At 33.8% G+C, this 26,739-nt stretch overlaps 1 protein-coding gene across 1 annotated transcript in view; it reads right to left on the bottom strand.

Annotated features, from left to right (window-relative positions):
* Positions 1-730: 730 nt before the first annotated feature.
* LOC127802029 (uncharacterized) overlaps positions 731-26,739 on the bottom strand; it is a 77,604-nt gene continuing 51,595 nt past the window's right edge. The window contains exon 5 of the mRNA XM_052337658.1: positions 731-1,587. Within this exon, the coding sequence (XP_052193618.1) occupies positions 920-1,587 (668 nt within the window). The 3' untranslated portion in view covers positions 731-919. The remainder of the gene's footprint in view (positions 1,588-26,739) is intronic.

Genomic DNA, 26,739 nt, shown 5'->3' on the forward strand with positions numbered 1-26,739 from the left:
GGAGAGGAGAGCCAGAGCAATTACCCTTAATTAAATAAAATCTCCCATCCCGAAATGTCCATAAGTTTAGTAACATAATCTTTTGACACCTTCAAATTTCTTTATCTTCAAGAGTTCAAACTCTCTTAAAAGTCAAAAGCTTGACTGCCTTAACCCTATCACTTCCCTCAAATTCTTCTTTCAATTTGTCCTAGGCCTCCTTTGTTGTTTTCACAAGCCAACTTCTGATACTGCAAAATGAAGGCATGTAAGTGCCTTGGGACTTTTGGTAACCTGCTCCTCATGCTTCTTGATTTCATTAAAGGTAGCATTTTCTCTCAAAATTGAAACACGTGCTGCTCCTTTCTCTACTACATCCCATAAGTTGAGAGCTTTCAAGTAGGTTTTCATTTTAATAGTCCACTAATAATTCTCACAAGAAAAAATTGGAAAAGAAGCTTACTGATGCCATAACAAACACCTTTCAAAATTTTGGTTTAGTAAAAGGATAGCCGACTTGTTTTCTCTGAAACACACAATGTTTAATCTCTAAGAAGAAAGGAAAAAACAAGAGATTATACCCATAACCCATAAGACCACTGTTGAAATTCTCCACACAAGCAGTAAACACTTAACTTACAAAAGACATAAATTCAAAAAACAAATATTGAGAGAACAAAACTCATTTAGGCTTTTCTCTCACTTTTTTCATTAACAAAGACTGTTAGCAGCTGATTGCACGGACAAAATCTACGTAATACAACTAAAATATTTATTTACTTAGACAACATTCTTAGATTTAAGAACATACACATATTCCAAAATAACATCAGATTTTTTCACCATAATTTCTAAAATTAAACTGCAAAATATCTCCTTAAAAAAATATCACACATTCTAAAACACACAATCATTTCGTTAACAGCAAAATGGAAAAAATTTAAAAAAGACTGAGTTCCACACCTTCAAAGAACGTTGATTCATAGAGAACGTGGAATTTTTCGAATTTTTCGATTCCTTCCTGCGCACTGGCCCTTAAATATGGAGGTATAATTCTATCTTGGTCTCCATATATGCCGAAGTGAATGAGTAGCAGCCACACATGAGTCAGAAATTCTCCGCCACGTCTAAGGTTTTCGGCGTGGTATTTCAGTTGACACTCCTTCGCGGCATAGCACAGCATCTCCACCCACATACTGATCATGATCTCCCATCTTTTCCTGTTCGGTTTCTGCATCAACGCACTGGCAAGATCTTTCGCACGTTTCACTGTGAGACTTTTGCAGCGCTTGCGAGGTATCTCTTTCAGGTGCTCACATGCATCAGCGAGTGTAAGTTTTTGGTTCTTCAGAATTTCCATTATATCTGCACAAGCCGTCAAGAAGTCGCCATCCGTGTTGCAGAAGGGTAATGTATTAGGACATATGAGAAGAAGATGCATCATGTAATATGACAATATTTTGGCTGCTTCTGATTCATCCTCAGTTTCTTCATCATGATCGCAGATGTCTGTGGCAAGGTGCCACAGAACAATAGCTTCGCCAAATTCTATGTTCATGGTCCACTTGGACGCTTCCTCCAATCCATATTTAGTAAGGGTCCACTCACCTGCTTTCATGGATGATATCCGGGAGGTTTGTCCTGAATTGGTCTGTGATCTCGTTCTAAGCTGATTGATGATTAATCGTTTCAAAGATGGTTTTGCTGTCGTCGACGGCAAGCTGAAATTGATGCTTAGAAGTTTACTCCTGCCAAGCACAGCCTGCAATATTTCATTGAACACCGTCGCCTTACAATCGGTGCAAAATTTCAGTAATCTAAATTGTCCCACTTCCTCGGACCATCTTTGCCTCTTAGAGATTAGACGATGTTCGTGAAGAAAAAGTACTGGACTTGACAACTTGTTCTGTGGGTGCTTCCATGCCCAAACCACTGCCCAGTCTGAGACAAGTTGAAGAAGAAGTCCAACTATCTCCAAGAAAATGGCTCCAAGTAGCAGAACGATGGTAATTTGGCGATCATCTTTCAAATCTTCAGTCCTAGGCATGTCAACCATGAAGAATCCCATCAACACACAAACTACACAAGATAAGGTAATATACCGGAGAATGAAACCCCATGCTATAAAAATTGTGCCTCCCTTGCTGAAGAGCAAATCATACATGAACCCCAACTCGATCTCAATCTGTTTGAAAATGTCCTCAGGATCTCTATCCTCTTTGATGAATTTTTCTAGTGGCCCATTGGACACACGATACCCAGGAATATGAGGCATCAAGATCTGGAAACTGATATATCCTTCAACCACGAGCTTGGTTTGATTTTTGAGTCCAAATGAAACAGGCCTCATATCTGTGCTATAATTTTTTGGTTTAAGCAAACCTTTAGAGATTTCCCGGGTTTTTGACTTGATAACCCATATTCGCTCTGCATACTTCATAATTCCAGAAATCAACATCAACAGACTCAAAACAGTTAGTCCAGAAGGAGTCCAGGTCACAATCAAAACGTAGCATGTTCTTGCACCTTGTGTTAACAGTGATATTAGGTGTGTCATCCACGGCTGATTTTCTTGGATGTATAAGAGAGTTGTTGTGTCTGGACCTCCAAGATAGAACAGGATTATCGGTGCCCATAAACCCCTTGACAAACTTTCTGGTTCATCTCGTTTATTAAACTTGCCTTCATCTTTGACTTTGGAAAGCTTCCCAAGAGCAACAGCTGCCAACAATTCAGCCAAAGTACACAGCAACGAAACATTCATAAAGATCAAGAACTTCTTTTTCGATCTCCTTCTCAAGCGTCCAGAAATGAGGAGGTACAACTGAGTATAGAGGATGTATAGAATTATAATCCTGAGGTCCCATTCTTCCCAGAATTTCCTTAGTCCAGCACCGAAACTGTACGTTTGAAACTGAGATTCCTCATAGTTGTTTACGTCTTGGACAAACTTGTTAAACTGGGCATATTCAGAAGAAGAGGATAGTGCAGAGTGCGCAGAGCACTTGGGGCACTCGGGAGGATACAAGGTGGGATACTTGGCACATATGGGATACCTTGGGGCTGTGCTGCACATGGTCTCCCTCTTCTATATATGCTGCAAGGATGGACGAAAACAGGAAAAATAGCGACATGTACAGAACCAAACTATATTGAATAATATTGGCCATACTGTCCAACCAGATCCTAACTCCACAACTACAATCACGGAACCAAGATTACTCAGTCAAAACAGAGGAGATTGCAACTGATATTCAAAAAAAAAAAACATAGGAGTTTTTTTTTTTTTTTTTGAAAGGATGGACGAAAACAGGAAAAAAAAATAGAGACATGTACAGAACCAAACTATATTGAATAATAGAATTTTAGTTTGAATATCTCAGATATGAACATGATCCATAATTGTTGTAAATAATATTCACTAATAAGCTAAAGTCATAACTACAAAAAAAAAAAAAAGGTACCGCATTAGAATTTTTTGAAATTATGAAACATTAGCAGTTTCATTCTTCTACTAACAAGTAAAATGGATTCTTTTATTTGAAAATGAAGTCCAGAAAAACAAAAGGAACTTTACTTGAGGAAATTATATATGATTTCATTTCTTTACATAATTTACGCATTACAACATTTGGAGATGCTGAAACTTTTCCAATTACCATCAGATTACATAAACGAGGAAATGTGATTACTTCTGTTTCAAAATTCAGAAAACATAATTAATTGTAAAATTCTACTTTCACTGAGAAAATTTTCTCGTTTCATGTTGCTACAGCAAGGAGGAGGGCGTTTTCATTTTAAAATTTCAAAAATTAGGAACAGGATTGTTGCAAAGATATAGATTGCTGTAATCATATATTCATAAATACCTGGCTATGCGAGATGGCCGAAATGAATGAGTGAATCGCTTGAAAAATTCAATAAACTTAAACTCCTTACAACCACACGCGACTCTAAACGAAATGCACCGATATGGAGCTAAGAATACCTAGAAGCAAATCAAGAAACGAAGTGGCGTAACACGTTTGGTTCTCAGGTAGCAAATTGCACTCAAAGATGCAGGTTCGAGTTTTGGCAGCCACAGTGTGGGAGTTTCACCCTCCTGTAGGAATGGCTCCTTGTGAGCACCATGCACTGTGCTTCCTATCTAATGCGCTGTCGTATACCGTAAATAACCTCTATCATGTGTGTGAGGCAATGTGGGAGCTCTTAAGGTGATAGATTTCACCTTTGCACCAAAAAAAAAAAAAAGAATTGTAAATAAGAAAATAATCAGTACCGGGGAAAGGTTTGAGGCCCCAGAAAAACGAACTGCAAATAAGAAAATAATCAGTACCGGGGAAAGGTTTGAGGCCGCAGAGAGAGAGAGAGAGAGAGCAATAATGTTGTTTATTGCTGGGGAATGTCCTTTATAGACGTGGACTGAACAATTTATTTCTTCTACTATTTGAACAACCGTGAGTAGATATTTAAAGTATTTGGAAGAGAAGATGATTGAGATGACGAATGAGGAATGACGAGAGCAAGACTACATAGAAAAGTCTGTAAGATAGATAGGATCCAAAGTGAGTGGAAGTGTGAAGAAAGAGCAGTTTGCAGTTTGGACCTTTCATTCAAGTTTAAGGTTGAACGAATGGTTTTAGTGAAATGGGTAAGTGCGGTTATCATTTATCGGAAACCATGGGTGAAGTGTGAAGTGTGAAGTGTGCAGTGTGAAATACCACAACCACTACCACTACCAAAGAATATTAGATTATATGGCTTTGAAACCAAATCTAATCTAATCTAACCTAACAGGTAGGTAGGGATCATTTATTTTAAGTTTTAGTGTCTCTTTAATTTGTTTGATCATTTTAAAGACGAAACAAAGGCAAACCTCAATTAAACAGACGGGCAGGGCTGAAGCGCTTTTGTCTTAGCTAGTATTCTCATCAATCAATTATGGTTTGGTTTGGGGCCCCCTGCCAGCCCTGCACTCAAATTAATTTATTACAAAGAAATTAAGAAAGAAACAAAAAGGTAAATGCAGATATTAAAGTAAAGTTGTGTTTGATAGAAGTGAAAAATGAGGGGGGTGGAATTCTAATTTCATGGAATTCCAATTTTTATCCCAATCTTAGGAATTTCAATTCTTTGATTTTTAAAAAAATCTTCACTTTTTGAACTAAAATAAAATTCTCTTTTCATAGAATTAAAAAATTATTTGATAAAATTTCTTAAAATTTAGATAAAAAATAAATTATATTCTCATTTTTCACCCATTTCAAACGCACCCCCAACATAATCACTTTTGCAGTCTTTCAAAAAGGTAAAGGTGGAAAGGAATCACCTTTTTTGTTTTCTTCTCCATCGTCCCCAGTAAAAATGTTGAAAAGATCTCTCAATAATGCAAAACATATCTCTCAATTTGATACGAATAAGAGTCGTGGGCCAATCACATGATTGATTTTATCATCATTAAGCTTCTATTCCAATTACACTATGCATATGCATTTGCATTTGCATTTGCTGCCTAATTTCATGTCACAAAATTGATTCAATCCCATAATATTTTGTTCTTAATTATTGTAAATTTTTGTCACAAACTTATATTGGCAACAAAATTATTTTGTCAAAACGTATCATTATTCATTAATGATTAAATTTTTTGTGACTAATAATAAGCTAGTGACAAACTTATTTGCATTAGTAACATGCTAGCAATCAAAATATCTCTTTGCTATTTTATAGTTTAAAGATAGTCTTAACGACTTGACACAAAAATATTTGATATTATTTGTGATTTCGCTACTCCAACACATACATTTATAAATAAAATGCTAGTTACATTTCGTCACTAAAAAATATTTGCCGATTTAATAGTTACAAAGTTACTAATTTTGATCAATACTATTAGTACAATTATCACCAAAACTATAATCCTCTATGATTTATCTGATGTTTCCAATTCTGACCAATACCATTAATTCGTTCGCATTTGATTAAAATTCAAGATAATAAATCTTATACATAAGTCTCTCATATATAAATAACACATCGTCCTAAATCATTTGATAATTTTATTATTTTTGACATAATTAAATCTACAAAAGCACAAAATAAGTATAAGTATTAATTATAACGAGTATAAACATGGCATAGTTTTGGATCATCACAAGTCAATGGGGCATAGGTTGTGACTAGCACTGTCAGCTAAGCTGTTATGAACCATTGTACTTGATACGACTCGTTACCTAAATTTTAATAAGAATTTATAGGTATCAATTTTAATTATTCATTATATAATTTTTCCTAATTCAAGAGATGCGTGTGTATATATATAGTTTATTAGGTAAAAATGAAAATATGTATTGCTGACTTTTGAATCTTGCCTTAAATTTTTAAATATTTCTTCTCTTCGTATTGTGTATTAAAAAAAATGACTTGCAAGCTGGTCAGCACCTGGGCAGCCGGTGATTCATATATCCAAAAATGAGTTTGATCGAACAGTTGATTTTTTGTAAATTTAAAAATTAATTCTATAGTTAAAAAACTCAAAACACATTTATGGAAAAACGTCGTCGGCCACCATCCACGACAGATTTTGATGATCGGAATTGACCATTAGATTCGTTTTGACTCAATGACCCACATACCAAAAAATCAAAAGCATCTAATGGTTGGATTTTAATAAATCTAAGTTTTAATGTAAAATAAAAGTTGTCAAAAACTTACCAAAGAGACTATCGACGTTGATGGGTGAGTACAGTGGTGCAAATTAGAGGAGAAAGATGTAATCATCGTTGACGTTGAAGTTGGCGTTGTTGTAAGTGTTGGAGGTCCAAGTTGACGTCGATGTTAGAGAGGAAGCGTTGAAGGTAAAGAGGAAGTGGCGGAGGTGGTTGCTTCGACGAAAACAACAACAATCGGCGTCAGAGGTAGAGAAGAAGCGTCACATCAACCTCAACGTCGGCATGGGAATGGGCGATGGTGCCGTTGTGTCGGAGAGTTGGAGACGATAGGGGAGGGAGAGGGCTAAGCAAAAGGAAGGATCGATTTGGTCCTTTCGCCCCTTCTCTTTTCCGTGTTTGTGTGACATATTTTCACTTTTGCTGTTATAGTAAACCCAAAATGAAGTTGTTTTGTAAGTTTGGTTTAGTTGGATTATTTTAGTTATTTCAAGCAAAAAATTGAATCGAACACTAAAAATCAAATTTTTCAAAAAAATTAATTAAATTGAACCAACCAAACTTATTGATTTGGTTCAATTATTTTAATTTAATCGAAATTGTAGTCACTCCTACTGGTAATATCATTTTTGCACTTGTACGTTTCTCAACATGGGATGGTTTTCTAAGGCATTTTTCTTGAAAGAAATCCTCCATATCTGCACAAGTCTTCACTCCAGCCATAATTAAGTTGCCACTAATAGCGTTGCAGAAAGGGCAATCTCTCAGGACATATGACAAGAAGATGCATCATGTAATATGACATTATTTTGGCTGCTTCTGAAGGGTCGTCAGAATGATAGCAGATGTCTCTAGCAATGTGCCAGATTCAAGGCCCATGGTCCACTGCAACACTTGCTCACTATTATGCTTACCAAGCGTCCACTCACCTGCTTTCAAATATGTGAAGTCTTTACCATGGAACCCCAATAATTGCCAAAGTCGTCATCCCCAAAATGTGTACGAGTGTTGAAGGGGCTGCTTTACACTGGTAGTCATTCCCAACTCGCCATAAGTTAACATCAATTGAATTGCAAAAATATTCATTATTTAATAAAAACATAAATAAGGATGAAAAATAAAAGATTAAGGCTCGTTGGTATAATTTCTATTTTTTAAATTTTAGTTTTCGATTCTCTCTATTTTTCAATATCGAAAGCAAAAAAAAAAAATATTATTTGATTATTCATTTCCTTACTTAAAAATTTCATAACATTTCAAAATTTAAAAACAAAGAAAAAAAGTTTTCATTCTCTACACTACAAGGAAAAGGGGTATTGCCGGCGAACTTTTCCCGGCGATTTTAACAACCGTCGGGAAAACACCATAATCCCCGGCTATTTAAGGACCGCCGGTGATATTGAACCATCCCCAACAATTTCTAAAAATCGCCGGTAATTTTGACCCATTACCGACGGTTTTATAAAACCGCCGGTAATTTTTGCACATCCCCGGCAGTTTTAAAACCGCCGGGGATATACGATTTATATACCCCCACGCTCCCCCGCCCCCACCCTCACCCAAATTAATCTTCCCCTCACCCGGCCCCTTCTCTTACAAAGTCTCCCCCTGTAAACCCTAACCTTCTCTCGCCGCTGATTCGCTGCCTCCCTCACCATCGATCACTCTCAGTCGCTATCGGCCTCGCTCGCGCACTCTCAGTCACTCTCAGCCTTGCTCGCGCACTCTCAGTCGCTCTCGGCCTCTCTCTCTTACTCTCAGTCACTCTCAGCCTTGCGAGTCACGTTGTCTCTCTCGCCCAGTCGCTGCCTCTCTTTGAATCATCAGGTATGTCTATGTCTCTCTCGCCCTCTTTGAATCGAATTTTTAAAATTTCAATTCAATTAAATTCTATTTTATGCGTACAAATTCGATTACATCATCAAATCACATTATAATCTAACAAATAATTAATTAAACTGAAACTTGAAAGTGAATATGCTATGCAACTTGTGATCCCTCTGTGAATATTGTAGTCAATGGCAGGATTTTGGGGATATTTTTTATATACAATAATTCAATAACGTGTGATCCCTCTGTGAATATGATCGAGCAAGTCACGTAATGGTCACTGACTCACTGTTTTAGACATCAATTTGTTACTATGTGTCAATTAAGTTTGTTAGCAATGTCAATTAAGTTTGTTAGCAAGTCACCGTTAATATGTCTTCTTGATTAGCACCTTTTTCTCATGGGAGCCACCTTTCCTCTTAATTAGCACCTTCAAACATGTATAAATAATGAATTTTTACTATTGAGTGTCATGATAATTAGAGCTGGTTTTATTCAGAAAAAAAAATGAAAAAAGGGAAAACAATTAAATAAATAACTAAAGAAATTGAAAACATGGACTGTTTAATTATAATCGGTGTTGGACACCGTTTAAGTATCGTTTGTGGAAAAGGCTAACACATGAACTTAATTTAAATTAAAAATAAAGGAGTTAATTTGGTACTTGACTGTATTTAAAATAGAATGACTGATTTAACTCCACATATCAAAATATACTGAATAATTTAATACTTTGCCCTTCTCTCAACAAAAATCATCCATTCTCTTTTTCTTTTCTTGATTTCTTATTGCATACATGAAAGTAGGTAGGTATGTGTAGATATATCTAACCATTCATTAGGCTTTAAACAGAAGTGAGCAAGATATCCACAAATCAAAAAAGGAAAGTACGTAGCAGTTTGTTGCATTAGGTGCAAGATCCACTGCAACAGAAAATAACAAATGAAATTAAATTACTAAAAAACTTGCTCAAAACAATATTTGATTGCATGAATTGCTCACCTTTCAACCCTCCTGATATCATCTTCTCCAATAATTGCATTACTTTGATGTCTTCATATTATTTTTGCATCCTGATTTACCATGAACAAGCCGTGTAAGCTTGAACAGGGTAAAGATTGGAAAACTATAGCAAGAAAAGAGATGTGACTTATGCCACATTGAAATGGATTTTTTTTTATTATTTTAGCTCTAAATTGCATCATGCATACACAATTAGCATGGTTTAAATTAGCATGATGTGGTATGTATATATATTTATGTTCTTAGCTTTTTATGTTTTGATTTGTTATTTTTGTTTAATCTAAATTGATATGCTAACAGATTATTTTTTACATTCAAATCAATAATAAGCAATTACACTGATGGCACCTAAGAGGTAGACTCGTTGGCCAATTGGATCCATATCACGTATTACAAATTCACACCACAATGATTCACAATCAGTTCCATCCCATCATCCAACCCCAAACCCAGTCCCGTCACATCCCCAGCATCCTGAAGAGGACTTGATCTACTCACAATCCAACCCCCATGACTCACATAGTCAGCAAGGTAAATACCAAAAATTTATATGAACAATAATAAATTACTATTATTTTCTAATTCAATGTGAACTTATTGTGTTATTATGTTTTAGCAGGTACAAGCTCCATGTCATCTACTGCCAAGAAAGGAAGAGGAATATCAAGACAGATTTCAAAGTGGGGAAAGGAAAAGATTCATATTGAATTTGATGCTGAAGGACAACCAATTGGGGAGATGGCAAGTAAGTTGGAAACCCAACTAAGTGTGATGGTAAGGAGTATTGCTCCCCTTACATTTATTGATTGGAGATCACCAGGGATGGAACCATATAAGGAACGCATTTGGCAAGAGGTATTGGTGAGTAAATAACGTCTCCGATTTTTATCTATTTGACCCTAAACTTTTATACTCTAATAAGTGTATCAATGCAGGATAACACTGATGTACCCACAACATGGAGATCAATTTGCTTACAACATGCTTCCAAGAAGTGGAGAGAGTATAAAGCCACCTTGAAGAGACATTATGATTGCCATGAGACAGATGCGGCTCGTCTATCAAAAATACCGCCTGGGGTGAACCCAGAACAGTGGAAGGTTCTTGTGGAGTATTGGGGATGTGAGCAAGCACAGGTATGTATGATTTATGTATGATAGATATATCAAATGGATTCTCTATACCTAATTCTAATATCATATTATAAGTAGGAACGTAGTGCGACAAATCGTGCCAATCGAGATAAGCAAAAGATGGGTCACACCAGCGGTAGGCGATCACATCCTCAGGTTAGACACCAGGTAAGAATAGAATGGATATTAGTTATATATATTTATTGATAATTTAATTAGTAATGCCTAAACTTTAAACATTTAATATATTTCATGTCTTATATATGTTTTTAGATGACTATTGAAAGTGGAGATGAGCCAGATAGAATCAATCTTTTTAAAAAGACACACACCAAAAAGAGCGGAGAGATAGTAGACTCTACATCTTCATATATAATCTTGTGTATTTCTAAAATTTGAAAGTTGTAGATATATTTTATTTCTTTTACTTGTCAATTTATGTAACTAACTTGTGAAATATTTCTTGAGGAACAAATGGATGAAAGGTTGTCACAAATACTTGTTGATGAACAAACCCCAGATTCGTTAGAGGATGTCTTTACTCAAATACTAGGCAAAGATGGGCATGGCAGGGTAAGGATGAGAGGACTTGGAACATGCCCAACTAAGGTTAGACAAAGACAACAGTATCAGGTGCCCCAAGAGCAGTATGACCAAATGCGTGCGCAAATTACTGCCGAGCTAGAAGAAAAATTTCAAGTTCAAATCCAAAGTCAAGTTCAAATGCAAGTTTGTGCAATACTTGAGGCAATGGGACATACACCACCGGCTCCGGACAATACAGCACAACCGAGACAGGTATGTCGTTTCATTAGTGCATTTCGTGATTTAAAATTACATGTTTACTATATATATTAACTAAACTATTTTGAAATATAGCCATCCTCATATGCTAGTGCTTCTGCCGCACATACAAGCACACCATCACTCGATGCTAAATGCGCTAGATTATCGACATCAGAACGTAGTCATCATTTAGAGGTAATATTAATAATGCTAGTGCTTGCATGTTTTATTTTATTTCATTACACTTGCATGTTGCTGAGAATTCAAAATATTAATAATGGTTTATTATGATATCTTCATACAATAATAAATGTCTAAACATAAGATTATAAATCTGAAAATAATGGATTGATATGATAGCTTCAATTTTTTCTTATTCATTGATATGCTTTAAGTTTTTGTTTTTTCTTTTGAGGCTATCAATGGCAATAAATCAGTGGCATCTATTACTTTTCTGCCAGTCTATTACTTTTCCAAAATAATATGGCATTTCTAATTATTGCTTTCCATCATTGTTTTCATCTCTTGATATTCTAATGGTCTTCTTAATCCTTTTCAAAAATTTCACAATGAAAACACAAAATACATTTTTATAAATATATTTGTCCTAATTATGTGTTGATTTTTATCCTCATTTATTCTTTTCAATGTTATAATTGGTCTTTTCAATGTTATAATTGGTCTTGGAATTGAATTAGCTTTTTGGCTTGGTTCCAAGACTAAGTTTTGGCTTGGTTCCAAGACTCTGTTGTCATGTTTTAATTTATTAGTATTTTTTAGTCATGTCTCTTTAGGGATTCAAAGAAGCATTATTTTCGTGTCTTGCCTGAAATGGCCTAAAACAACTTCTTCTTCTTCTAATTTTTTATTTATTATTTTTGGTGGGGTTTATGTTATTCAAATTTTGTTTGAACTTTATATATTTTGTATCATATAAATCTAGAATGAAATTGAATACTCATCTAATTTGGTTATGATATGCAATTTCATAGTTAATGTACATACTTATAGATCTATTGTTTTTTAATGCAAATCGAAAAAATATGATATGCAATTTTGGTTGGAGCAGTATGATAGCGTAATCAAGGGTTATTTGAGGTCACTTGGACAAGTTTTAGTTTAGAGTTGATTTGTATGTGTAAAAATGTATTGTGTAATGAGACGAGACAAGATCGATTTAAATGATCAAATGTGTTGTACATAGATTTATTGTATATAATTGTGTGTAGTGGGTGAATTTTTTAAAATTGTTAGTGGTTTTTGGTTGTACAGGTTTTGATAATACATTTGATTAATATTTTTTTAAAAAAAAAATTTGAGTATTGCAGGCGGTTTAAAAACCGCCGGCATGCGATTTAAAAACCCTTTGCCAGCGGTTTAAAAACCGCCGGCAAAGGTCATGATTTCCCGACGGTTTTTAAACCGCCGGTAAAGAATGACCTTTTCCGGCGGTTTTATTAAACTGCCGGAAATTTATCGGCAATTAAATAAAACCGCCGGTAATGTTTTTTTACCGGCGGTTTATGAAAACCGCCGGCAAAAGTAATTTTTCGGCGGTTTTCAACCGCCGGTAAAAATTTTACCGGCGATTTTTTTACTTTTTCCAGCGATTTTTTAACCGCCAAGAAAAATCAAACCTCTTGTAGTGCTATCAATAAATAATATTTATATTTCTTTCTTTCTCACACTATTCACTATAAGCTAATTATTTTTATGTCTCTTAAATCGTATCGTTGAGAGGAGAGCAACTAAACTTTTAACTCTTTCGAGTCATAGACAATCTTTAAACTATTTGTTACGGCTGAAAAAAGGTAAAATGAGTCACAAAAATAGGAAAAAAAAAATATAATACTAAAAGCGAGCACAATACTTTCAAACATGCTAAATTTTTACTTTTTATATAAAAACAAAAGTTGAGCACCAAAAATTAATAATGAAAAATAATTATTCTATCATACCAGCTCAAAACATATTATTTAAATACACAAATATATTTGAATACCATTGAAAAAGAAAAAAGAATTCTAAGTATATTAAAAAAATAAAAAAGACGAAAGAGAGGTCAATAAATATTATCAGAAATCAAAATATTCAATCAAAGTTTTTAAATTTGATATCTATGATAATATTTTATGTTTTAGATCATATGAATATAAATGCAAAAGACATTAATAAAAAAAACTATTATTACATATATTAAATTTAAATATCCGAATAAGATTCTTATATAAAAAACTCACGAATAAATTGTGAATGCACAACACTACCCCTTCCTTTCTAGCTATTTATGGGTAATTAAAAAAAAACAAAGGGTAAGAGATTATGATTATGTCTTTCACATCAAACAGGCATGAATAATTCATGCAGGGCCTCCTCTCCCTCCTATAATTTATGTAGGGCCTCCTATCCCTAATCATAGACTAAGGTAAATTTTTCGTAATCATTGATAAAAAAATTCATCTAAAAATTGTTTAGATTCTGTTCTTTGCGGTCCTAATTTGCATGGTATCGAGTTATGAGTTAGTTTTCTTTTCTATTCACTTTATTAGATATCAACATTAAATAATGTGTTGAGTAATCCCAAAATGTGTATTGAGTGTTCGAAGGGGCTGCTTTACAGTGGTAGTCGTCCCCAACTCGCCATAAGTTAACATCAATTGAATTGCATAAATATTCATTATTTAATAAAAACATAAATAAGGATGAAAAATAAAAGATTAAGGGCTTGTTGGTATAATTTCTATTTTTTAAATTTTAGTTTTCGATTCTCTCTATTTTTCAATATTGAAAGCAAAAAAAGAAAAAAGAAAAAAAGAAAAATAGTATTTGATTATTCATTTTCATTACTTAAAAATTTCATAACTTTTCAAAATTTAAAAACAAAGAAAATAAGTTTTCATTCTCTATCATTAAATAATGTTTCTATTTCTTTCTTTCTCACACTATTCACTATAAGCTAATTATTTTTACATCTCTTAAATCGTATCGTTGGGCGAGGAGAGCAACTAAACTTTTAACTCTTAAGAGTCTTAGACAATCTTATTCTAACATCACTATTTGTTACAATTGAAAAAAGGTCAAATGAGTCACAAAAATAGGAAAAAAAATATAATATTACAATATTTTCAAACATGCTAAATTTTTACTTTTTATGTAAAAACAAAAGTTGAGCACCAAAAATTAATAATGAAAAATAATTATTCTATCATACCAGCTCAAAACATATTACTTAAATACACAAATATATTTGAATACCATTGAAAAAGAAAAAAAGAACTCTAAGTATATTAAAAAAATTAAAAACAAGAAAGAGAGGTCAATAAATATTATCAGTGTTATACAAAGATAAGCCTCGACCAGACACTCAAAGCAGCAAACACAGAATATTCAATACTGTAAGCATGCAATAATAAAAAATAAATCAAACACAAAACGCCAAAAGATTTACCGTGGTTCACCCGTTAATGAGAGCTACATCCACGTTGAGATCCAGCAAAGAGAGCTCACTCCACTATTGGAACAAAAACGATTACAACCTCAGTATACACAGATTCACTCTCAATCCTCACTGTACAAAACAATTCTCACCTTTAAATTGGCCCCATAATCACAGAACTAAAGACCAGAGGCCAAACCCTAGAGAGAAAATAAACATACGTAAACTATACACAGAGAGAAATGAATTACAAAGAATGATCAGATCAAACCAAACAAGAGGAAGGTAATCGGAGGCTATGCGCGCTACTAATCTCGAGGCCACTGTAGAGGATATAAAGAAAGCTCCAACGGTGGCGATCGGGTCGAATAATGGCACAACAGAACATCAACGATCGGGTAAGCAGCAGGCAAGATGACAAGGAAGTACGCCAAGCAAAACGACACAGGGGGTTGCCGTTTCGGCCATCCACTCAGAGGCCCAAAACGTTGCAGTTTTGGGTGGTCCTGAGGGTTGCCAAAATGACCCTCCAACCCCTCCATCAATTGCAGCATTTTGAAGCTTCATAAGAATACAACAATCTCCACCTTGAAGCTTTAACATTTTAGGGACAAGTCCACAACAATGGAGCATGCTACAACCTTTGCCTTCATTGCTCATGTTGGTTGTTCCTTCAACCAACCATGACATGCAGCAAGCCCAGATAGTGTCTGAACTTGGCTGCAATCACAATTTTTGTCATATCAGCTAGGTTATTTTCTGTAGGGACCTTTTGGATAATTACCTTTCTCTTGGCCACTTGGTCCCTCACATAATGGTATTTTACATTTACATGTTTTGTCCTTTCATGGTAAACAGGATTCTTACATAAATGTATAGCATTTTGGCTATTAGAAAAGACTACCACCTTACCTTGTTACATCTGGATTTCTGTAAGGATACCTTGAAGCCAGATGGCTTCCTTAAAAGCGTCAGTTACGGCAACATACTCAGCCTCAGTAGAGGACAGAGCCACCAGGGGCTGTAAATGAGACTTCCAACTTATACAATTACCACTTAGGGTAAAGTAATAAGCTGTAGTAAACTTCTTTGAATCTCGATCACTTGCAAAATCAGAGTCTACAAACCCTACCAAATCAAGTGTGTCAGTTCTTTTCATGTAATTCAAACCAACATTTAAAGAGCCGTTAATATACCTCAGTAAAAATTTTAGGGCTTCCCAATGATGCTTCCTAGGGTTAGACATATATCTACTAAGTAAAGAGATTGAAAAGGCAAGGTCTGGCCTGGTACTGATCATGGAATACATGATGGTTCCAATTACATTGGCATAAGGAATGGATTCCATTTTTAACCTTTTAGAATCTGATGTTGGACATTGGGCTTTAGACAAAATAAAGTGACCTCCTAAAGGTGTATTTACTGGTTTGCAATTTGACATTCCAAATTTCTGTACAGCCTTTAATAAATAATCATGTTGGTGAATCTTCAAACAATTTTTACTTCTGTTTCTCTCAATTACCATCCCTAAAACTTTCCTAGCAGATCCTAAATCTTTCATATCAAAGTTTGTGTTCAACATTGAATTTAGTTCATTAATCTTAGACTTAGATTTGCTAATCAACAAAATGTCATCAACATACAGCAACAAATATACAGGGATATCAGGGAGAATGTAGTAAAGACAATTATCATATTCACTCATCACGAAACCAATCCCAATTACAAAATTATCGAATTTCTTATACCATTGACGTGGGGATTGTTTTAGACCATACAGAGACTTTTTCAACAAACAAACAAAATCTAAATGTTTTTTGTTAACATAACCAACTGGCTATTCCATATAGATGATTTCTTCTAAATCTCCATGTAAGAAGGCAGTTTTAACATCAAGCTGTTTTAATTCTAGATCATATTGAACTACTATTGCAAGCATCAAATGAATGGTTTTAAACTTAACAACAAGTGAAAATATTTTAGTATAATCAATGCCTTCCCTCTGTGTAAAACCTTTAGCAACTAATCTAGCTTTAAATCTAAGGGGCTCAGATGGTAACATACCTTCTTTGATTTTGAACAGCCACTTACACTTCACCAGCTTTTGTTTCTGAGGTCTTGGGACCAATTCCTAAGTGTTGTTGGTTATGAAGGATGCCATTTCTTCATCCATAGCACATTGCCACTTAGAGCTATCTTGAGAGCTGACAACCTCCTCATAAGAGGTAGGCTCACTGCCTCTCAATTCCATGCTTGTCACCAAGGCACAATAAACAAGGTCTGAATAGGCATACCTAGCAGGGGTTTAACTGACCTCCTACTCCTATCTTGTGCCAACTAATAGTCCCTCAAGTTTTGCTGGGGGGAGTCGTGATGCTCCACCTCAGCCTCAGGGACTTCAGTTGGTTCCTCCTGATCACTTTCATGATCAGAGGATGAGTTACTACTAGGGTTGGGATTGACAGGGGTTGAGGTAGCTGGCACATCAGGCATTCCTGATGGCTGCTCCACCTGAAAGTATGTATTAGTTCCTATCACAAAGTCTCCTGGGATACTAGGTTTAGGTTCTGTTTCTGTATTCTCTAGTTTGCAAAGGAAAACACTTTCATTAAATATAACATCCTTGCTTATAATTATTTTTACTCTTCCAGAACTCTTATCCCATAACCTATAGCCTTTAGTTCCTTCTTGATATCCTACAAAGACACACTTTGAGGACCGAGGGTCTAGCTTTCCTATAGATTGATGAACATAGGCTTGACACCCAAAGACCTTTAAATTATTCAAATTTAACTTTCTGCCTGGCCATTTTTCTTCAAGGCATATGAAATTTAAAACAGTTGAAGGGCTCCTATTAATCAGGTAGGCAACAGTGGACAGGGCTTCTCCCCAAAGGGTTTTAGGCATACCAGCTGTAAACATTAGACATCTGACATTTTCTAAGAGAGTCCTATTCATTCTTTCAGCTACCCCATTTTGTTGGGGTGTGTTTCTAACAGTCTTGTGTCTAGTGATGCCTTGTGAATTACAGAATTCATCGAAATCTCTATTATAGAATTCTAACCCATTGTCTGTTAAAAATTTAACCCTCTTATCTGTCTGATTTTCGACTAAGGCCTTCCATACCTTAAATTTTTCTAATGTTTGGTCTTTAGTCCTAAGAGGGAATACCCATACTTTTCTAGTAAAGTCATCAACAATGGATAAGAAATACCTGTTGCCACCAAGAGTTGGTGTTTGAGAGGGACCCCATAGGTTTGCATGTAAGTACTCTAGGCATACCTTCGCCAGATGAGTTCCTCTATGGAAACTCAGTCTGTGTTGCTTGCCAAGAGTACAAGGCTCACAAAAGTTTAGGGACTCTGCAGACACTGAATCAAAATAACCTTGAGAAGACAGTGCCTGTAGACCTTTCTGGATCATGTGACCAAGTCTCAAATGCCAGAGATCTGTCTTATCAGTTTTAACAGTACATGCAGAAGAAACAGGGTAAAATGAACAACCATTTAACACATATAAGTCATGCCTTTTGGTACCAGTTAGGATTAGGTTATTATTTTTAAACACATGCATGAATCCATTTTCAGCAGTATAAGAATAGCCTAATTCATTTAGAGTACCAAGTGAAATTAAATTTCGTTTTAGACTAGGCACATATCTGACCTTAGTGAGCATTCTGACTTTGTTATCATGCATTTTAAGAGTTATGTCTCCTATTCCTTTTATACTACATGATTAATTATTGCCCATATAAACAGTGCCAGATTCTTTGTCACTAAAGTTTTGAAACCATGCAATATTAGGACACATGTGGAAAGAACACCCAGAGTCCATAATCCATTCATTAGTTACAGTTTCATCAGACACAGTCAGAACTTCAGCTAAAGTGTTAGAATTACTTGCAGTTATGGTTGCATTACCTCCTTGTTTCTGTTTTCGTAAAAGGTCATAACAATATTTTTTAATATGTCCCTCTTTCCCACAATGATAGTATTTCCATTTAGGTTTTTGTTTGCCCTTTTTTTCTTTGTTTTTACCCTTATTCCCAAAACCCCCAAACTGATCTCCATTACCCGAGTTGTTTTTCTTTTCAAATTTGCCTTTCACAAACAAGTTATTAGTAGGCTTCTTAGATGTATTCAATTCAAGTTCCTTAGCTTTAATTTCAAATATGACTAAATCTAGACTAGGTACAATTCTAGTATATTGAAAAGCATGCTTGACTACATTATATTCTTCTGGCAATGAGTTTAAAAGAATCATAAGCTCACTGGTATCACCCAGGGCTTGATCCGTTCCTCTTAATAATAAAGCAAGCTTGGTGAATTCATCTATGTTTTCATCCATAGATTTAGAAACATTCATTTTAAAGTTAAATAACATTCCCTTTAAATAAACTAAATTAGGAGCAGACAATACAGAATATAATGATTCCAATTTGTTTCACAGTTCAATAGGGGAATTTATGCCATCAACTTTATGAATAACACTATCACCAAGGTGTAAGAAAATAAGATTAAAGGCTTCTTCTCTTACCTCATCAGTTCTAGCCAACTGATCTGCTGACCACTTTCTATCGTCAGGCTCAAAGGCAATAAGCACTTTGTGATGAGAAAGCAGGACTCTCATCTTCTTTTTCCAACTACTGAAGTCATTTTTCCCATCAAATGTACCGATATCATATCGGGTTGATGTCATCTTCGCTTTGCATGAAGGAACCCTAAAACCCTAGACGCCAATAGAGACTTACACAGCAAACCCTTAACTGATAGAGACTCACAGCAACCCTAGAACCTTAGACCAACACAAATAAAAGAACAAAAAAAGAAAACTATGACTCGACAGATGAAATAGCACAGGCTCCGAAAATCCTAACGGTGAATACTAGAGAAATGGCTCTGATACCACTGTTATGCAAAGATAAGTCTCGACCAGATACTCAAAGCAGCAAACACAGAATATTCAATACTGTAAGCATGCAATAATAAAAAATAAATCAAACACAAAACGCCAAAAGATTTACCGTGGTTCACCCGTTAATGAGGGTTATATCCACGTTGAGGTCCGGCAAAGAAAGCTCACTCCACTATTGGAACAAAAACGATTACAATCTTAGTATACACAGATTCACTCTCAATCCTCACTGTACAAAACGATTCTCACCTTTAAATCGGCCCCATAATCACAGAACTAAAGATCAGAGGCCAAACCCTAGAGAGAAAATAAACATACGTAAACTATATAGAGAGAGAAATGAATTATAGAGAATGATTAGATCAAACCAAACAAGAGGAAGGTAATCGGAGGTTGTGCGTGCTACTAATCTCGAGGCCACTGTAGAGGATATAAAGGAAGCTTCAACGGTGGTGATCGGGTCGAATAATGGCACAACAGAACATCAACGATCGGGCAAGCAGTAGGCAAGACAACAAGGAAGTACGCCAAGCAAAACAACACAGGGGGTTGCCGTTTCAGCCATCCACTCAGAGGCCCAAAACGCTGTCATTTTGGGTGGTCCTGAGGGTTGCCAAAATGATCCTCCAGCCCCTCCGTCAAACGCAACGTTTTGAAGCTTCATAAGAATACAAGAATCAGAAACCAAAATATTCGGTCAAAGTTCTTAAATTTGATATCTATGATAATATTTTATGTTTTATATCATATGAATATTATAAATGTAAAAGACATTAATAAAAAAAACTATTATTACAAATATTAAATTTAAATATCCAAATAATATTCTAATATCAAAAACTCACGATTAAATTGTGAATGCACAACACTACCCCTTCCTTTCTAGCTATGTATGGGTAATTAAAAAAAACGAAGGGTAAGAGATTATGATTATGTCTTTCACACCAAGTACATGAATATTCATTCATGTAGGGCCTCTCTTCCCTCCTATAATTCATGTAGGGCCTTCTATCCCTCTTCCTCGTCGTTCTCATAATCATAGACTAAGGTAAAATTTTCGTAATCATTGATAAAAAATTTCATCTCAAAATTGTTAGTTTTCATATTCATCTAAAAATTGTTTAGATTCTGTTCTTTATAGTCCAAATTTGCATGGTATTGAGTTCTGGGTTAGTTTTCTTTCCTATACAATTTATTAGATGTCGACATTAAATTTTTTCTTTACTTTCAATTAACTTTTACACTAAAAATAATTTAAAATATTAATTTAAAAATAAATTAAATAAAGAACGAAATATCATATTTTTTAATAACTCCACAATTAAATCCATTTCATGAAAAGCAACTACGTGGGCTAATTTTCAACAATAATTGGGATATGCATCATGCATGGCAATCCTCAGCAACTAAGGAGAAGTCTTAGAAATAGGAGGACATAAATAAATAAGAATTAATATAATAAAAAACAAAAATAAAACACAATGTCGTCAGACAAGATATTAAGTTTTCTATTTTTTAAATAAAAACGAAAATTAAACAAAAATAAAAACTTAAAACTGAAAGTAAATTTTTTATGTCAAAACTATAAATGGTTTATCTTGTATCCAGATATGTTTTATTTGTATTTGTCTTATATCCTAATATATATATTTTTTTGTATTTGAATATGAACTTTTTTGTTTATCTTGTATTCGAATACAGATGGAATATTCCGTTATTAATTTAAACGGATATTAATTTTACTTTTAATATTTATTAATTTAATTATTTCATTGCTAATTTAAATAAAAGTTTTATTAATTATTATATTAACGGCAAAAAATTCAGTCCTAATTTTGATTTTAATTTGTAATTTCATCTTTTATTAATTTTGTAACTTAATGATAGAATATTCTTTCTTTAATTTTAAATTTAATTAGAATTTTTATAAATTCTACATTTAACTATGAAAAATTTATTTGTCAAATGAGATTTTAAATTTAATTTAAGTATTTTATGAATTTCACATTTTAGCGACGAAATAATTCGATTGCTAAATCTTATAATTTAATTTTTAATTTTTTTTAATTTTAGCAACCGAAGAATTTCATTGTTAAAAGATTTTAATTTTAATTTTAATTTTTTCCAATTTAAATCAGTCACTAAATAATTCTAAATTAAGTTTTAATTTTATTTTCTTTTAGTGGAGAAATTATTTCTTCGCTAAATATTTTTAAATTAAATTTTAATTTAATTTTATTTTAGCGACAAAATTATTTCATTGCTTAAAGAAATTAATTTTATTTTAATTTTTTTTCATTTAGCGACGGAATTATTCTATCGCTAAATAAATTTAAATTAAGTTTTAATTTTGTTTCATTTAGCTGCAGAATTATTCTGTCTCTAAATTTAAAAATTAATAAAAATTTAAATTAAAAAATAAATTTTAAAATTAAAATCACAAAAATTATTTAATGTCGGGCGTATCTGTTACTAAATTTTAGACATATTAAAAATTATTTAGCTACGGAAAGACCCATCGCTAATTTATAAACGTTTTAAAAAAAATTAGCAACGGCTATTCCGTCGCTAATCTATTGCTAGTTAGTGACAAAAAAATTCCGTTGTTAAATTCCGTCACTAAAAAGTATTTTTTTTGTATTGCATTAACATATATACCTTTTCGGTCTCACATTAAGAAGATATAACATCGGCCTTATTTTTTTTCTCTCTTTGTTTGTTTTTCTCTACACAACAGTCTTTTATAAAATGTCATATTTTTCCGTAACAATAGCATTTTCTATCTTTCGCATTCCCTGTGACTTAGATCTATTCCTACCATTTTTCTTGTCACTCTTATTTTATCCCTCACCACTCCTAATTTGAGGCATTCCCCTCACAAAATGTATTTCTCAACCTCTTCTCTCATTTCTTTTAGTTTAAATGTTTCTCTCCTTATACTTAAGAGATTCAACTACAATACCTAGGGTAAGAGTCTCCCTCCCATATTTAATAGCATTCTTGACCTCTTTATATATGTCACGAATAACATTTAAAAAAATGATAGCTTTATATTCTTTGGTAATTTTTTTACCACAATTAGTGATATCTTGAACAAGTTTATTAAAAATTTTAAAATTATCATCTATATCTTTAGAGGGTCAATTTTAAAGTTAAAAAACTTTCAGGTAAGAAGAGTTTGTTAGGAGTGAACTAAATTAAATAAAATTCTTTTAGTTTTTTCTAAAGTTCTTGAATAGTATCATGTTTAGTAACTTTGCATAAAATTGAATTAGACAAATGCAAGATAACAGAAATATATGTAAATTTTTCACTTTTTTGTTTTTCTTCATTAGTGACAGATTTATCAAAAGAATTATCAATAACTTTTGAAAATTTGTTAAATCAAAATTCCTTTCATTTTTTGTTGTCAAATTGCAAAATCACATTTTTCATTAAACACACCTAATTAAAAGTGTCATGCAGTCATGAGATGTACAAAGCACACAAGTTGCAACAGAAAACAGATTCAAGTAAACTTTTCTATACTACAAATACATATTGCTTTTAGACCCTCTAGATGCTAACAAAAACTAATTCATAGGCTAAGGAAGATGACTAATATAGGTATGGTTTCAAGATGCAATTTTAATAGCAATTAAACAAATAGGAAATCAATAAATAAAACTGGCACTTAGTCACACAGAGAACAAACAAGAAAAAAAAAAGTGAGTTAAAACCAAAATGGCAAATCAAAAAACCAAAACAAAAGAACTCCCTCTTGTGCTTTGATGAATCGCCAGCAATGGAGGAGATGAAGGTAGGGCTCTGTTCGACTCCTATCCTTGCGTAAAATTTACTACTTTAAAGACACACACAAGGGGGGTTACACTTTCTACTGTAAAAGGTTTATGTAGTATAAAATTTAAAATTGGTAAGTCCAGGTCATTTCCACAGAAAAATCAATTATTAAAAGAAAAATAAAGACAATGCATGAAAGTAAATTGCGATGTAGTGTGATGTAATATGGAAAAAATTGAGATAGTGAATTAACACTGAAAATAAAACGTATTAGATAAGACAATTTCAGTGCCGATCCATTCATTCCCCATGCAAGCATAAAATTATAGTATTATCAGGTTTGAAAATTAGATTACAAAATTTTGCTATTAATTACATTTTTGTGATGATGATGGTTCTATTTCTAGCATCTTCCATACATGGCATAAGAAGATCTAACTTAAGCAACCATCATAAACCAAAATACAAATATATTACACTTAGACTTGAATATGGTATGACAGTATTTTCAATTTATGCAACTCACATACTTGGCAAGAGGGTTCCAAGTTAAGCATATACTCCAATCCAAATCCAAATGTTTAGGCAAAAATTTTTAATCTAATTTCAAAACCTCAACTAAGCAATGGAGTTCGACTTATTTAGATTATTCATGACATCGGAGAGTGTCCTTACCTCAGTCCAAGACTTACTTAGCCACACATCTCTATTTACAAATTAACTGATAAAAATTAAATAACGGGAATCTAAATGACATAAATTAAAAGATATTATTTAAAGAATAAAAATTAATTACGATAAATTAAAATGGTGAAACATCAATAGAAATTAATAACATCATGTAATAGATAATAGAAAATAAAAATATCAAAAATAAAAACAAAACAGAATATAAAGCATCAATGTAAATCTAATACAGAAATTTATAACAAAATGTAAGCAACGACAGAAAATAAAAATAATAACAGTAATCTTATATATAGTAATGAATAAAAATTGAAAATTAAGACTAATCCCTACTGTTATGCGTAAATTAAAAGATCTTCCGTTGCTGTGCGCTCATCTCCTTCTCTCACTGTGCGATTGCCTTTCATTTTGTTGTCCAAAAATTCCCAGTGCACCGTGGCCGAGAAATTTCCCTCCAGTGCTGTGCGAAGGCTCCAATCCCAGTCACTGTGGCCGAGAATTTTAGCGTCCCAGCCCGCTCCAGTCCGGCCCTTTTTGCCGTGGGCCTTAGCCCACAGGGCCTAGGGTGGCGGGTCGATGGGCCTGGCCCAGAGGCCCTGGTAAGCCGGGTCCACCAAGCCCGGTCTCTTTTTCTTTTTTAAATAATTTTTTTAAAAATAATACATATATAAATATCAAAATAATGTATATACAAAAATTGATTATTTTATTTTTAAATAATTTTTTATCTTAAATTTTAAATATTATTTCATCATTTTATATTTCAAAATTCTATATGCTCTGTAAATTTTTTTGTGAATTGATATGAAAAATAATGCATATATAAAAAGAAGAATGTTTATTTATAATTTAAATATATAAAAAATTTAACTTAAAAATTTTACAGCCGCTGCGTTCTTCTCCCTACCTCACTGTGCATATATATCTCCCCTTCATTGTGCGATCTCTGCGTATGAAGGGAAATTCTATTTGGAACCACACATTTTGCTCTCTGTAACTCACTTTTAATATTCCTAAAATACCCTTAGATGAAAATTCATATTTGCTCTTCATTTAAATATTTGACGCTCAATCACCCATCATTACTCTTCAAGCGCGTGCACTCACTTTCTCGACCTCCATCGCCACAGTCACTTTCTCACCCACAATTGAACATCGTGAAACTACTATTATTCAACATCGAGCAGCAGCCACTATTATTCAACACCAAACCTTGCTCAGCCCAGTTCTTCTTGTTATAGCCATTTTTATCAGCAATGGATGATTATTATCTGCAAATGTTTACGCAGAGTTTGACAAAGAAGATAATGAGAATTCCTGTTTCTGCAAGAAAAAACAAAATTTATAACATCTATCACTAGTTCAATTACATAATTTATATATACATACACGACATATGAATTAAAAAATAAAAAATACACTGCCTTGGGGGCTAGGGGATGCCCCGAACCCCGGGATTCGGTCGATTTGGGGTTCCCCGAACCCTGAGATTCAGGGAACCCTTAACTGCCCGAACCTCAGTGTTTTGGGTGTTTGAGGAACCCTGAACCTCAGGATTCAGTAAGCACCCCAAATCCATGGATTCGGGAAAAATCAATTCTCCCAAACCTATGAGTTCGAGAAAAAACATTTTTCCCAAAACCATGAATTCGGGAGAATGTAATTCTCCTGAATTCAATTATATAATATTATACTATATAATATGTATATAGAATGCAATAGTATCCATTCTCCCAAACCCATGGTTCGGGAGAATGGATACTATTATATGTATACTATACTATTATATATTATATGTATATTATAATATTATATATTATTATATGTATACTATTATATACATATATATTATAACTATATACATATTATAACTATATACATATATATATAATGATTTTGTATATAAATTATTCCGAATCATCGTTCCCCGAATCATTGGATTAATATTATATATTTTTTTTGAACTAATGTTGTTTTAATCTTAATTTTTCTTTTGAGTTAATTTTAATTTTTTATACCAATAACTCAACTTAATCTGATCCAAATTCTATTGTGCGAAATTAGGTAAGTTCAGCTTCAATTTTGTATATCATTTGCTTTCATATTTTCTATCATTGGTATCAGCTAGGTTATGGTTACTTTCATATTTTTCGAGAAACCCCTTATTTTCGAAGGGCGAGATTCGGAGAACCCCATACCCCCTGAATCTCGTTGTTTGGGGGGTTAGGGGTTCCTCGAATTGTAGGGTTCGGAGAACCCCTAACCTCTTGAAGGAGGGGCATTACCTGGTTTTGCGATTCCGGAGAACTCCAATGAAAAGGGTGGGCAAGGCAAGCGAAGTGGGAGACGGCGAGAGGTCGGCGGTGGTCTGTGAGAATGGTCTGAAGAAGAAAAAGAAGAATAACAGGGTTTGATACACGAAGAAGGAGAATAGGAAGAAGACTAGGGTTTGATGCAAAGAAGAACAACTTGGATGCGCGTGGGGTGTGTTTTTTGAGGGATG

This window comes from Diospyros lotus, chromosome 5, assembly GCF_014633365.1.
Source record: "Diospyros lotus cultivar Yz01 chromosome 5, ASM1463336v1, whole genome shotgun sequence".
NCBI classification, from domain to species: Eukaryota; Viridiplantae; Streptophyta; class Magnoliopsida; order Ericales; family Ebenaceae; genus Diospyros; species Diospyros lotus.